Here is a 16,128-nt window from a genome sequence, read left to right on the forward strand (position 1 = left end):
AACATTTCACACTTCATTTTCAACTATTGTTTCAGAGTCCCATTATACACAATAGCATTCTACGAAACTAACTTAACTTTGACGGAAATTCTTGTAGGTGATTCACCGCCCGCTGGTGTCATCCGCTATCCTTTCAAATTTTGTCGGCCTTTACAGTGATTGTTTTCCACACCTCTACAACAACAAACCCTCCCAATAATTAGAACTGAAGTTAACCGCCAATATTATAACCAAGATACAGATTATAGCCAAGCAAGGTTGAATCCATGCAATCGTAATGCATTCAATGTTATCCCACCAAAAATGAACCAACTCCGCGCGTGCTAGCCATAGACTAGCGCCGAGGGCCATGGCAAACACATTCTTTGAGGCTTTGTGATTAATAGAGTTGCTGACAAGACGAAATTTGAGTCTGTATATGATCTGATTTCCGTGTATAATGACACTTCACATAATATATTTGGTCATTTGATCACTCCCTTGCATGGGCGCCCGAAGGGGAGGGCAGGGTGGGGCCCAGGCCCCCTCTGGCTCACGAAAATGTATACGTAATGTAGCAAACCACGTATATTAAATATAGCAGACGTAATATAGCAACCAGATGGGGCCCTTCTTCGGGCGCCCCTGTTCCCTTGTGCACTAAACGTGCCGTTTGTTCGTGAATTCCAAAGTATTTACTTGTTCATAAGTAATTCAATCAACTACAGTGTATGTAAGGTAAATTGCCTAATAAAATTGTTTCAGTAAATATATTTCTTTTCTTTTCAGGACCTAAGTTTGGCCAATACTGGGCTTTCAATACTGCCAAATTATTTCACAAGGAACATGAAACATTTGCAGGTACTGGATTTATCAGAAAACAATTTTTCGAAAGTTCCAATTAGTTTAAATTTGATTACTAATTTAGTGAAACTCAAGTTAGATAAAAATCCAGTTAAACACTTGAAATCTAGAACATTATATGATTTACAGAAGTTGGAAATATTGAGCGTGAGTCATATGCCTGTTCTACGAAGCATCCAAAAAGATGCGCTAAGTATAAATGGTGTTCTAACGGAATTCAAATGCTTCGGGAATCCTGCCTTAAGCTACTTACATGAATATTCACTGTGGAATGGGTCAGAACATATGTGGACATTGAAAAAGGTAAGCATATTGATAATAGTTATTTAGGCACATTGATGTTATTATACAGTAATATAGAGATAACTTGAACATCTACTTCTCTTTCAGCAACAGTACAACCTAATTCAAAATGATAGATCCCATTTTGTATATAAATATTACCTGAACTGCCGGTATACATCTTATGTGAATGATCTACGCAACATTTAAAAGAGGATTACCTAAAGTTTACCAGTGCCAGACTGTTGGCTTAGTGTACAGCAGTACAGATAGTTGAAAGAAAAATTTTTTTAGAAAAAAAAAACGTTATTGGGATAATATCTCAGATGCTGCAAAACTGGCTTCTTCCTCAATTGAGTGAAAACTCAGAAGACAACAGACTTAAACTGAAAACACGCTATGTTTTAACTTCCAACAAGCTCATCTGTCGTTGAGACAGAGATTAATTCAGATGCCGAAATGTTTATGCCTTAGTCGTGGTACTTCGTCATTGAAAATGAAGTTTGAATTTTCTTTCTAACTGTTTTATTAATATTCACATGCAGTATAAAGTTCAGGAAACATTTACGTTCAAAATTGGGTCGATTATTTTGAAACATCCTGTATATATTCTTATCCGTGGATTCCTTTGAGATCTTAATATACAGAGTGTCCGGATAAAAACATACCAAAAACAAACTTGAATAATTCGAGAACCAATAGTGACAGAGTCGTCTTTTTTGTTTTTTGGAAAGAGGAAATAGTTTTTTCTATGCTCAACAGACAATTGAACGCAACAGGACTTAAAGTATGCGCATTAGTCGGAGTAAAATTGCGTTCTTTACTGTTCGTCAGGATGTGGAGTGTTATTTTTTGGTTCGAAGAACCAAGTTCCCTGCAATCGTACAGAGAAGATTTAGACAACTATTCGGACAGGAACAATCAGATCGTCATTGCATTGTTAGATTTCAAACAATTGTTGGAAAATGGCTCTGTGTTGAGGAAGAAAGGTACGAGGGCCACTGCGAAAGTTTTGAGATACGCATTGTTGTGGCACAGTATTTGAATTCCAACAATTGCGCTCTGTAGTGGTATCCAGAGCGAAGAAGCGAAGCAAGTTTCAACTCGCCTCGCTTATCGGCTTGGCCGTATTGCCTTCACTTGTTTGTTGATGTGAGCAGTAAATTTGCTCTCTAGAATGGAGCTCGAAAGGGAACATTTTCGGGCAATGATCCTTTACCATTTCAAAAGAACGAGACACAAAGCTTTGACCGTTTGCAGGGGGCATTTGGGGACCTTGCTCCTTCTCGTGCTACAATTTTTCGGTGGTTTGGTGAATTCAGAAGAGGCCGGACATCGCTTAAAGATGAAGAGAGAGCTGGGCGTCCGGCAACAGCTGTGTCAGATGAAAACATTGCCACTGTGGAACAAATGATTCGAGAAAATCCTCGAACAACTTTCAAGGACATTGAATCTACAGTGAACGTTGGATCTCCAGCAGTAACAAAAATTCATCATGATCATCTTCGGCTCAGGAAAGTTTCATCTCGTTGGGTGCCTCACACTTTGACTGAACAGCAGAAGCACATGCGTGTGAAATGGTGTGAAGAAATGCTTGCAAGATTTGATGGAGGCAATTCTCGACGGGATACGGACAAAATCTCGCGGCCGAAACATCGCCGCCCAAAATCTCGCCGGCCAAAACCTCGCGGGACAAAATCTCGCCGGGCCAAAACCTCGCGTGGCCAAAACCTCGCCGCCCAAAACCTCGCGTGGCCAAAACCTCGCCGCCCAAAACCTCGCGGGACAAAATCTCGCCGGACCAAAACCTCGCGTGGCCAAAACCTCGCCGCCCAAAACCTCGCGTGGCCAAAACCTCGCCGCCCAAAACCTCGCGGGACAAAATCTCGCCGGGCCAAAACCTCGCGTTGCCAAAACCTCGCCGCCCAAAATCTCGCCGAGCCAAAACCTCGCCACCCAAAACATCGCGTGGCCAAAACCTCGCCGCGAATGAAACTTTTCTTTAAAATTTACCCAATAAGTTAATATGCAATTCCACATTACAAATAATAATAATAATAATAATAATAATAATAATAATAATAATAATAAGAAGAAGAAGAAGAAGAAGAAGATACAAAACATCGTGTGCGTGGGCTTTCTCGGGTTATTCCCGTTTCCTCACACTTTCTTTATTCGATCATTTCCTTCATCCTGGTCATCTACGTCTCCTTTAACCTACAGGACATAATCAAGGGACGTCGTAAAAACTCATATATTATTTCATACTTTCATAAATATTATTAGATTTTTGTTAAAATTTTAAGTATATATTATTTGAAGGTTGGCACAGTTTTCACAGCTTTGATTAAAATCAGTCAGGAATAAACGATGAATTTAGCCTCCAACTAAGGGCGAATTAATCCCCCTTTTCCCCGATTTAAAAAACTTCAAATATACAGTAATTTTCATTTAAATAAATAGTATTACATATTGACGCAATATGGCGCTTCTTTTTAGTTGTTTTCAATAACTGGGGACTCGAGGTCGGTTGAACCCGAGATCCTGCCATTGGAGCTGACACACGTTCGGCCTAGGACTAGGGGTGTTTGATAAGGCTGAAGACCTATCGAACTTCGGGAGTGAAAATTTATCGAGTTGTCATCGGTTACTCGAAACCGTTCGAGTATTTGAAATTATCGAAGTTTTGGGCATTATCGAAAGTTCGAGTATATTCGAAGTTTCGGATATTATCGAAATTTTGAGTATTATCGAAGTTTCGGGTATTATCGACATTTCGAGTATTCTTGAAGTTTCGGGTACTATCGAAAGTTCGAATATTATGGAAGTTTCGGGTATTATCAAAAATAGTGATGGACAGTTCGGTTCCTTTACCTCTCCAATGATTCCTTCTTGCAGTCAAACAACTTTTTTTTTCATCTAATAAGTTATTGCAAAGTTGTGTTTGTGAGGAGAAAGGAAAGCGCACAGAAAGGAATTGCACACACACACACACACACACACACACACACGCACACACAAAGGAAGTTCAATTTCTTCCTGAATTTTATCTCTTGTTTGTTATTTGCTGACAGCTATTGTATCAGTGTTGCTAGGCATAGGTCTTAAGGTCTTAAAGTACAAATAGGATAATTTGCTCTTCATACGATATAGTATACGTCCAAAACCTCAACCATATTAATCACATACGGTGTTGCTAAAATGCAGCAAAATTTTATTTTAAAGCCAAATGTGTTATCTTCTGTTGTGTTTGCTTTCTCTTAATAGCCACTAGTTCACACATTGACGCAATCAAATATGATGATGCTTTGGGCGCAAACTCCTCCTTTAGCCTTTCAGTAAAATAAATATTAGTCAAATCAGTGGTGATTTCAGGGGGTTGTTTAGGAGAAATATTTCCCCACACACATATCTCTGATCATGTTCACCGTGGCTTACCAGTATTTTTGCTACTTTCACTCTCCGTGTATTCAAAATGCCTTGGGGTAGGATTACCGTAATTTCTGGATATTTTAAAGAATGGTGTGTGTTTATTGAGAAGTTAAGGAAAAGTCTAATCTTAAGTTCCAAAAATGCTTATGCTCATTTGCTATAATTAAAATATAGTTTTATATTATTGTCTTTTTCCTGAGTAAAGTATTCTTGCGAAGAACACTTATCGCTACAGTACAACCCCTCAAATCCGAACCCCGGAAATCCGAAAACCCGGAAATCCGAAAACCCGGCAAATCCGAACACGTTCTCAGGAGAAAAAAATAACTACAGCTGGAAAATGAAAAAAAAATGATTTAATCACACAAATTTAGTTTTTTTTTTAAGGTTTTAACACTTTTAGACTTAATGCTTATTCAAAATCATTATTTAATTATATTCTTACAAGAAGAGAGTTATAGATATGCAACAATCATTTTAGACATGAGTGTACACCCGCCAGTCAAGGTCACTGCCCTTTCGACCACTGGGCCACCCTGTCTAACCTCAGTCGTTGTTTTACCGCCAATTCAGTGACGAAATAAGTACGTAATATTATTTCCCGGGTAATCCGAACCCCCCGAAATCCGAACAGGCTTCAGCCCCAATTAGTTCGGATTTGAGAGGTTGAACTGTATTGATTTTTTCATAAATATCAGCATAAGACAGAATTGCAAGCCAAACTTGACCAAACACAGCGAAATTTCCCAGCCTTCCATTTTCGCAAAAATTTCGGGCATTAGTTAATCCCAGACAATTTTCCGAACGGGGCTTGAATCTAGGACGTATGGTAAGCCTACCCGGGGGAAACCTTGAAATCATCACTAAGTTTAATGAAGATGAAAAACGGAAATAAATCTATTTTCTCGACCGTGAATATACAGTATAGCATATGTTCTATACAGTCGGTTTGTACATTATGATGAGTCCACACACTAGCGGATCTAGAAGAGTCGTTTGGTGGAGGCAGATTGCTTCCTGGACGAATAATGTAGGCTTTAAGAACGTAAGAGTTTTGCATCAATTCAGAATAACGAGGTGCATTATTTTATACAGTGTGTTTCAAAACAACACCGCCAACGTTTGGAAGGTGATTCCTGACATAGGGTTGCCATATTACCTGATTTTAGCGGATACCATCAAATTTTCAGGTATTATATTCGTCCCCCGCTTAATCATCTCTTAATCACGAAAAACCACCGGTTTTTTGGATTGGAGAAATATCTAAGACGACTTTGTTGATAAAGTGTTGTTATATTCAGCGTAAACCGCTACATCTCTGTGTCAATCTCAATCACGAGTGGACAGATGACAGAAACAAGATGAACGTCTGTCAAATTATTACTACTGGTTTTGTACAATATGAAAGACGTATCATATGTAGAATTTTATAAGATTTTATGCAATCGAGACTTTTTAAAGAAAGTTAAAGGGAATGAAAAATGTATAAAATTTGGCATAATCATACATATTTTGGTTAGGGATGGGCACGAGCGAGTTTTCTTTGAAACTCGACTCGACTCGAAACAGACAGCTTTGAGCTCGACTCGAGAACTCGGCTCGAAAAATTTCCTCCAACTCGACTCGAAACTCGATCTAAATTCGAGTCGAGTTTCGAGTCGAGTCGAGCCAAATCCTGTATGTAGTTTCAAGTATTCTCTTCAAATATCCTATATAAACAATATACAGTGCTTAATTATCATCAATGATACTACTACTACTACAACTTATTATTATTATTATTATTATTATTATTATTATTATTATTATTATTATTATTATTATTATTATTATAAACAACACTGTATATACATGAAAGATACTAAAAACTAGATGACTGCCGACCTCGGTAGACGTGAAGGCTAGGATGCAAGGACATCGTTCACGAGGTTCCGGCTTATATTCCGAAGGAGCATCAGAACCGTTGCCAGATGGGGTCGGGGGTAGTGATGTCAACCGGCTCGGCTCGAGCCCTGAGCCATAGGCTCAGCTCGAGCTCTGGCTAGGCTCGGCTCGGTTCAACTGAGCCATCGGCTCGAGCCGGTTCGGTTTCGATGAGCCATCGGCTCGTTCGGCTCGGCTCAGGTGAGCCATCAGCTTGGTTCGCTGCCGTGTCACGACAAAACGTTGTAACTTGAGTTACATTGTTTTGTCGCTATAAGCATTTTTGAATTTCCCGCCACCGATATTTATGTTCACCAGGCCCAGCATTGAGCTGAGTCAAATACTTTTGAAAATATTCCAAAGAGAATTTCGATGCAAGTAGGAAATTAGCCGGTCTGTAGCGAATTTACGGCTCTTTTTCTTAAAACTGCTCCGCCAAAGTTACAGCGTTTTGTCGCGACAAAGCAGTTCGACTCGGTTAGGGTGAGCCATCGACTCTTGTTCGGCTCAGCTCAAGTGAGCCATCGGCTCGATTCGGCTTGGTTGGGGTGAGCCATCAGCTCTACTCGGAGAGCATTGAGAGCATTGAACACGTTAAAGTAGTTCAGATCCCATTTCATTCTGGAGGTCTGCATTCCCTGTAGCCTCGGTGCTAAAACGGGACATTGCACTTCAAATTAACTAACGAATGGTAGGTTCGTAATAACGATTAACGGTTACAAAGATATATAATAATGTATTAGATCAAGAGAATAAAGTATCCACCTACCATATCAGGGCGACATTGTCGGGACATTTTTACACTCAGATTTTGAAATTTTTGTTCATTTTAATCATAACTTTGGATAATTACATATACATATTTAGGGGCCCCTCCAGAATTACAAAATTAAGAATGACTGCAGTAAATTTAAAAATATGGTAGATTCTCAACCAATGAAGGAAGCACGGTCGCTCAGTGGCAGAAGGCTCACCTCTGATGCAAGGGATACTGGTCCGCTTCTCGGTCAAGTGAGTTTGTGGTGGACAACATCGTGTTCGTGAGTTTCTCGGGGTACTCCTGCATTCTCATTCCACCAAATTCCACATAATCATTCACTTCCATTTATCTTTTGTCTTCTTTAGTCCACGGGACAGAAAACAGAAAATTTATCAAGAAAATTATGTAATTTTATGGTTTATATGTTTTCTAGTCTAGCTGTAATACCCTACATCGTCTTAACCTACGCCTAGTACTTTGTTTCTTGCTTGAAATAGTCAAGTTGTAATTTCTTTGTTTGAGGTGCTTTGTATATACATATTTATTTCTATATATTTTTAGAACACAATAGTATATGTAACGTTTTATTTCGTACAAATGTTTAATAATACAGTTTGTTATGGCGTAAATTTTGACACTAATATTCAGAGAACTGTCAGTTTCACCAAACCTTTTGTTTAAATACAAATTCTATAAATAAGTGATCAGCGACTTCAAATAAGATGATTTTTTTTTATATAAATCAAAAATAAAAACGATGTTTAAAATGTTAAATATGTGCGTCCCTGCTCAATAAAGTTTTTAACCTCCCCTGAGATTCTGACGAAACTTAGGTGGGAGCAACCTCTTAAAAAAAAAAAAAAAAAAAAAAAAAAAAAACTGTCCAAGCATAACGAAAATATACGTACGTGCATTTCTGTTTACGAAAACCATGAATTCTCCCTTGAGATATTCTCAAAATTTATATGGGGTCATCAGTAAAGAATTCTCTTTCAAGCAAAGTAATAATAATAGTAAATCAAAACCGATCAATGTGTTACGAAAATATACTTGCATACATAAATATATAATAATGAAATGTATTAACGACACACTGTGTTATAGATTATTCAGATCTATACATACTCGAGTGTATTACTTCAGATGTTTAAAAAGAAAAAGAAAGAAAGAAAAGAAAAGAAAGAAAAAGCAGAAAATGTAGTGAGTAATATTGGCTTGTTCAAGCTTAAAAGTTGTTTAATAAATTTATGAACTGATATTGCTGTTTCTTTTGCTATTGTAAATATCTTCCTTTGAATTCACTTAGCTTAAGCATTAATTGCATTAGTTTATATAATTATTGTTTCTACTAAAATTTTTACTTCGTTGAAGATCACTATAAATAGAAGAGAAGTTTGCGTGTAAGATACTAGCGAGCAAGCGCTTGTTAAAAGTTCATCTGACTCTCGCTGGCCACGTCTGCGACCAAAATGACGTCATGCGCCAGAGCGACAAGAATGTAGCACTGCATTGCATCCACCTTGTAGTCTTTCCACCATGGTCCCCACTTTCAGTTTATTACCATATAAAAGTGTGCTATGTATATCTCATAAAGATACTGTATTTTCTAAATAAAAAAAAAAAAAAAAAAACTATGATCAAATACTCTCCCCAGAAATTGATTATAACTACAAGTGCAAGGTTACAATCTAACAAAAGAATAAAATAACAGATAAAATTCTATCGATTTAATGTAATTTCTTGAAAATTAAACAGGTATATTTTTTGTGAACCGTAAAAATTTATGTTTATGCTGTGTATTCAAATTCATTTTCTACATTTGTGCATTTCGTTGATAGATTTATGGAACTATACATTCCTTTTCCCCTTTGTTTAAGTTCTCTTTCGGAGAAGTTAAAGGAAATTTGTGCCACCTAATGGCTAAGTGGTTAATGTTAGTTGCTAATGGCTTTTGTCCACACCCCACTACACTCAGTTTCTTTGGCGGTCAGTGTTTCTATATTGAGATCACCCAGCTGTGGGAAAGAGTTGTTTTCTTTCTTCCTTTATTTTGCTACTTGAGGATGGAACAACATGAGATGTTGGTGGATTTCCAATATATTAAACATGACCTATATCTATGTAGATTACATGCAGGGTGCGAATTACCGGGGGGGTGAGGGGGATTTTCCCCCTCAATCACATTTTGTTCCCCCCCAAAGAAGTCAGCTGAAGTATCCCCACCGGGGATGCTCGCTTTCCCCCTCAAACTATGCTTAGTATAACTCCAAATTTCACTGATTTTTGTTATTTCTTGTAAATTTAATCTTCTAGCTGTATTTCGAAATGATCGATGTAAACTGTTCAGTTTTGGTCATTTCTACTTACCACCTAATTACCCACTATTTTCAACGTTGTTTAGTAGAACTATATTACTATGACTACGGTTGTTACTTGCAACTGTACCTTCGTACCCTTTAGTTCGTCATTGTTTGTGAATTTGAATGTACTATTGCGTATAACAAAGCCACATATAGATTTATAAATGTTCTTAGCGGTTGGCCAAGAAGAAGTAAACAAATAGCTTCCACTACCATACTTGGCGAAGTTCGGATATGTCATATTCATCCTCTATATTTGTATTGATTATCATCTTATTTTAATTTTTGTTATAGCATGTTATTTCATTTTCCAGTGTACTCTTTGTTAGCACATGGTCTTCATTCCCTAGTAGGTTGTGTGTATGCAACTCAAAAGTTGCATTTAATTTGTGATAATTAGCATAGTAATCACTGCTTTTACAGTTTACGGAAATGAACTTTTGAAACTGTACTCAAAATCTGAGATATAGGTATTCTCTCGTAAGTATATGTTAACGTACACGCTGGGGGATACGCTCCTAGTGAGCAGACATGTTAATGAAGGTGATTTTTAGGTGAATAAGCGAATAATTCAAGATTTGTTTGAGCATTTGTTAATACGGCTGGTTCTCCGTGTCATTGTCCGTGTCTGTATAAGCATTTCAACTGGAGCGGTTTTTTTTAAAGTTAACCCTTCATTTTTTCATCTTTTCGCTGTACAGTTTGCTGTCCACGCAATTAATGTTGTCTGAAAAACTTCAGTGTAATGTTTTACTTTATTTGAATAACGTAGCCCATAGTGAATCAACTCATCTTCAACTCGAAACTCGACCTCAAAAACAGTGACTCGGCTCGGAACTCGACTCGAGAAAATTACCTTTGACTCGACTCGTGCCCATCCCTAATTTTGGTTCAACCCATGAATACTAGTGTATGATCTCATGGGTGCGTATTTCTTTGATAACATTCTGTCCAGTTCAACTGAACAAGTCTATGTTGTTACGTAATCTATATGTTTAACTAGTCTTTATATATTCAGAAATGATTGCAAATTAAACCACGGTATCCTTAGCATTTTGTTTAGATTAGATTCATTATTAGTATTTTTTCTTTTAAAATGTTTATACCTTATTTCATATACTGTGAAAGTGTGGTAATTTCATATGTTAGTATGATTTCAAGTAGAAATATTTGAAAATAATTAGAACTTTTATAAGAGATGGACCAAGACTCCTAAATATGTTTTAGCTTTCTTACGATAAAAGTTTAGAAATTATTTTGTATTTCTTAGAGAGAAAACCGTATGAACAACATCAGCCATATATCGCTTGCTTTTTTTTAATCAACTTGTCTTACAGATATCCGTCTTAGAGATATCTTACTGTAATATTTACTTAATACCTACTCTACAATTCGAGACTCACATTTGTTGAACTTAATAAAACATTAAAGGCAAAAACTAAATTTTCTTTACTTTAGTTGTGTTAGAAAAGTACATTGGAAGTGTCACTTAACAAAATCACTAAAAAAATGGTCAGAAGGATCGTCAGTATTTCTAATACACAAGTTCACATCAGTACTTACGACTTAGAATCCCCCGGCAACCCTATCCAGAGACCAAGATAAAACAAAAAGTATAGACCAACGTGGGTGTACAAATGCTTCCTTTTGGAGTTATAGGCTGCCGAAAACATGAATAAATGAACTTTATAGGTCCATAGCTCCAATACTATAGGATCTACCGTACTCGGGTCAAGATTTTATTTAGGAACTAGTATGTGCCCTATCGAAATATCCAAGTTTCAGAATGATCCAAATATCCCATATGATCTTTTCGCTGACATTTTCACTTCAGTAACTTAAACACACTTTCCAGCACCGTTTCAGCTTGAATTAGCAGTATAACCTTGTTTCCCATAGAAAAATCTGGTTACAACAGAAGTGCAATGTAATCGCAATCGGTTTCAAAGACATTGGCTTCTTGTTTCGGAAAAGAAAGAAACAGTGATAAGTAGTCTATTGTATGCAGGACACGACGGGAGAGATAGGGTCTAATATTTCTTTCAACAACTGCAAAGCAAGTAACTGCACGACAATTTTTATTTGAAAGTCTGTTTGCAACAATATACGAAGCAGCTGAGAGAACTCTTGAGGAAATAATGTTTTTCTTTTTTCTCCTTAAGAAGTGATCGGAAGTTATTTTAATTTGATATGGAAATTGAATCAGAGCCATTGAAATGTAAGTCAGAGCACGTATGTTTTTCTCCCCTTTCCCCTTCATCCCTTTTGTCCCTGCCTGGTTCGATCCTCGAGCAAGTAAGTTTGTGGTGGACAACATCGTGTCCGTGGGTTTTCTTAGTGTACTCCCGTTTACTTCCATGTTCTTATTCCACCAATTATTCCATCATCATTCACTTGCCTTTATCATCCTTCTTCCTTAGCCTAACAGACAATAGTAGGTCATTAAACTGGAAGATTTCATTTCATTTCATTTTCCTTTAGTCTCTGTTCTGTCATATGTAAAGTTCTCCCTTGTGTATAACATCATGCCATGAGGGCATATAGGGAGTGTGGAGTTAATTCTCCAAACTTTATTGATTTCAGTCGTAGATGAATGTGATGTTGTCGGCACCACGCTTCGGCCGCATCCCTCCCTCCCAGGTACGCATTTAATCTGAGGTTCGTAATGCCCCAGAGCCGCACGGCATCTTATGTATATACAAACAGGGGCGTCGTTAAGGGGGGGTAAAGGGGGGGAGCCTCCCCCCCCCAAAGTTACCAATCGCTTGACAAGTTGGCAAATTAAAATACATAGTTGGCAATTTGAAGAATGCCGTTTTGTTCAATTGACTTATTCGGTTTAACATTTTCTTAGGTAGCCAGTTGCTGTAAAACATTATCAGTTCTTTTATAGACTTGGCATAAATTTTGTGTAGTTACCTATCTTGAAATAAATTGATTTATTCGTTTATAGCTTCTTTACTTGTTGCAAATGATTACACTTCACTTTTCTTCATTTGATATTCGTAAACATTTTGAAGAATCTTTAATGAAAATCGGAAATTGTACCACTGACAAAAGCAGAATAGAGTTGGCATGCAAAGACAGACAGAAGAGGCGTTTCAGTGGCAAGTAGAGAATTGACGCAAAAGCATTTGATACAAGAGCGTATACAAGGCAACAGGTAGTGACTGGAAGAATTGATATTAATAAAACAAGAACTAGGCAGTGACTGGTTAGTACTAAGCCTACCATTTGTCCCGTATAAAACGGGACAGTCCCGAATTTGGGCCCGAGAATACCGCTTCCCAATAAATTTATTCGGGACAGACAAATGTCCCATATTTTAATTCAATCTTATTTCTCCTATCAATATAAGCTTATTCGAAAAGTAATGAAGTGGAAGGGATAACGTGAATGAACGATAAAGTGTAGCATGTAACAGTTTTGATCGAGTTATCACAATACCCTGTCCGACTTGATAGCGAGAGAAATTCGCAACAATGCTTTTTCCATTGTACCTGGTGGAAACTCGGACACTCTCCAACATAAAAAAAAAAGGTAAGATGGCTTTGAGTGTTTCTACATGTACAAGCACAGGAAAGATGAGTGACTTTTTCTTCAGAGAGACATTAAATAAAGTAACAAGAATTATAATATCTTTGAGATGATATGGGCACAGAATTGTGCTTGGTCCAGGGCTTAGAAACACGCCACAAGGAGAAAAATCAACTTTTCATCAGATTAAACTGACAAACGTAATTTTGGCAAATACTACCATGTAAATAAATATTGCTAAACGCGCGAAGAATATTGAATGTAGATTGTATCACTGATTTGAATCGTTTGCATATTGTTTTTCTGTAAAGCATTTTTATAAGACATTATCTTAAGTTTTTAAGGCATTTTTTATAGTAGTTGGATTGTAAACATCTTCAGTCCGTAAAGTTAATTGCAGGGAACGACGAGAGAAAAGTGGCTGCAGCTGAGGGAACTTCCGCCTATTATATTGTTGAAAAAAATAAATGTCGGCTAGGCTAAAGGAGATGGTGATGATGAGAAATTAATGAAATGAAGACAGTGGGAGGAAACGGGAGGACCCCGAGACGCACACGGTGTTTTTCCACTACAAAGCTCGCTGGAAGTGATGTGGGATCGAATCAAGGACCCCATGCACCAGAAATGAACGCTATACCACTGAGCCACCGCGGCCTATTATACTGTTATTCATAACCAGAGGTACAGTTTATTGGATTTTGTTGGAAAGTTTTTTGGGGGAAGGGGATCTAAGATGTCCCGTATTCCCATGAAGAAAACATGGCAGGTTTATTAGTATAAACCTTTTACTATGTATAGTATGTGAATTTGACAAATTTAAGAGTTTCTTTCTAATTGTAAAGTGTCAAAGGGAAGTATATTTTGATACGAGAGTGAATATATTTTGTATTGTGTAACCGTGTATGCTTTGTGTGTGAATAAACCTTTCGCTTTGAAACAAAAGGTGATCATATTAATATAGAGGACAAGAATAGCTTATTTCAGTTCTGTTTTGCAGTAAGACTTTCTATTTACAGGGCTTTTCGAGTAGGGAGAACTGAACAAAAGTGTGTTTTGGAAATGCTATCATCAGTGCCTTGCATAACGGGGGGCGATAGCTCCGGGCTCCGAAGAAAGAGGGCGCAAAATTGGGGAGTAAAATGAAAAAAGAGAATGAAAGAAAAAGAGAGACAGGAAAAATTATTTGGAATACAACTAGTATGTATTTAAATCCTCTTTCTGCTTTAGGAAATGGTCCTATAATGTTACTCATGTTAGGAAAATATATGTGCACATATATAAAATGGAAGGAAAAAAGTAATAAAAGGTGTTCAAAATCAAGGAAAAGCAGGGTTTATTTTTGAAAATTTTATTACGCTTCGCGCCAACCATGGTGGCGCTTCGCGGATGATCTGTGGCCCTAACTCATATGTACGAGGACGCCGTCGTATACTCTCGCCCCGGCTGCTGATTTTCCATCGCACGGCACAGGGGGGCACAGTAGGTTTCTGGAAATGTTCGATGGACGAAAGCTACAATGGATGGGTCAAGTCGTTCTGTCTCTTCCGCTATGAACCTAAGTGCATGATTCCAAAAGTCACATTTTGGGGGGCCAAACAATACGTCTGCTGGGTGAAAGCATAGACCGGTGTGTGTTTCACTTCATTTTCATATAAATGTGTTGCCTTTCCTACTTTATTTTTAATCACGTAGTTGGTTCTTTCGGAAAGTAAAACAAAAATTGCAATTCTTCCTTTCTTTATAGTATTTATAAGTCAAAGCATTACGTAATCATTGTATGTTACTTATGTAGCTCATGGGGGAGCAAGCGAGGCACGTGCCCCGGGCTTGTGGTTGGAGGGGCGCCTAAAAGGGAGGTTATATATTAGTATTTTTCTTGCCGGTATTTAATAATTTTCATCAGAGTGCGAAATTATGAAATGGAAGTGGGAGGAGACTGGAGGACAGAAGAGAAAAAAAACTCTCCGCATTTCTGGTGAGGACTGACTGGTGCAGACTATCAAAACTAGCCATAAGTTGTCAAATTAACAGTTGTGCATCGTGGAAGATGATAGTGATTCTGAGCTGAGGTGTGAAATTTTACTCGGAACAGGGGGCTGTTCGTATTCGTATCTCAGATGGGGCACGGAATGGGGCGAATATGAAAATAAGGTTGCTGTGAAGTTTTCCGCAGGGTTGGTAAAAGTGAGACTAAGATTTTCGAAACACTTGATTATGTATATATATATATATATATATATATATATATATATATATATATATATATATATATATATATATATATATATATATATATATATATATATATATATATCAAAACTTGGCATTTTTAAAATCAAGACTTGGCAATTCAAGTTTCATCCCCCCCAATCTTGTGATGCTCGCTACGCCGCTGTATACAAAATCAAATATCGTAAAGTAACCAAGAGCAACAGATACCTGACATTTGCATTTAGACCAATCCTCTTTAAAATCGGACAATTCATTCGAAAGTTATCATAGCTTTCACACGCCTACGCTGAAAGTAAGAACAAATACTTGAATTTGGAAAAATTCCCCTTCTCGTATGGCAACCAAAACAGTAGGTGTCTGGTGAAAGCAAACGAGAGCATTTTAAAATGAGTTCCATCAAAATCGGTCAATCCGTTCGAAAGTTATCGTCGGATGCCACATACAGACAGACAGACAGGACGGCCTGTAATAGGGAGCTTCACACTCAAAATTCTCAAGGTTTGTTTCACGACAATCTCAAATACTCGAAGGCATTCGAGCGCCCGATAGTAAATTTTCGAAACGGAAGTCTGCTAAGTCTTCAGCCTTATCGAATTTCCTTACCTCTACCTATATCAGTAGCTGTATCTATACAGAACTTTAAATTAAACTCTCGAAATCATTTGTAAAATTATTTTTCTGCCCGCCCCGTTATTGGTGCAATCGGCAAAGTGACTACAGTATTAGTAGACTAATGGTGTCTTGGATTCCAATTCCATT

General features: G+C 37.5%; 1 protein-coding gene across 1 annotated transcript in view; it reads left to right on the forward strand.

Moving 5' to 3' along the window:
- Window positions 1-747: 747 nt before the first annotated feature.
- The window catches only part of LOC145662032 (uncharacterized), a 70,521-nt gene continuing 55,140 nt past the window's right edge, over window positions 748-16,128 (forward strand). The window contains exon 1 of the mRNA XM_081727366.1: window positions 748-1,146. Coding sequence (XP_081583492.1) covers window positions 826-1,146 — 321 coding nt within the window. The 5' untranslated portion in view covers window positions 748-825. The remainder of the gene's footprint in view (window positions 1,147-16,128) is intronic.

Source organism: Thermobia domestica, chromosome 10, assembly GCF_964235325.1.
Source record: "Thermobia domestica chromosome 10, izTheDome1.hap1.1, whole genome shotgun sequence".
NCBI classification, from domain to species: domain Eukaryota; kingdom Metazoa; phylum Arthropoda; class Insecta; order Zygentoma; family Lepismatidae; genus Thermobia; species Thermobia domestica.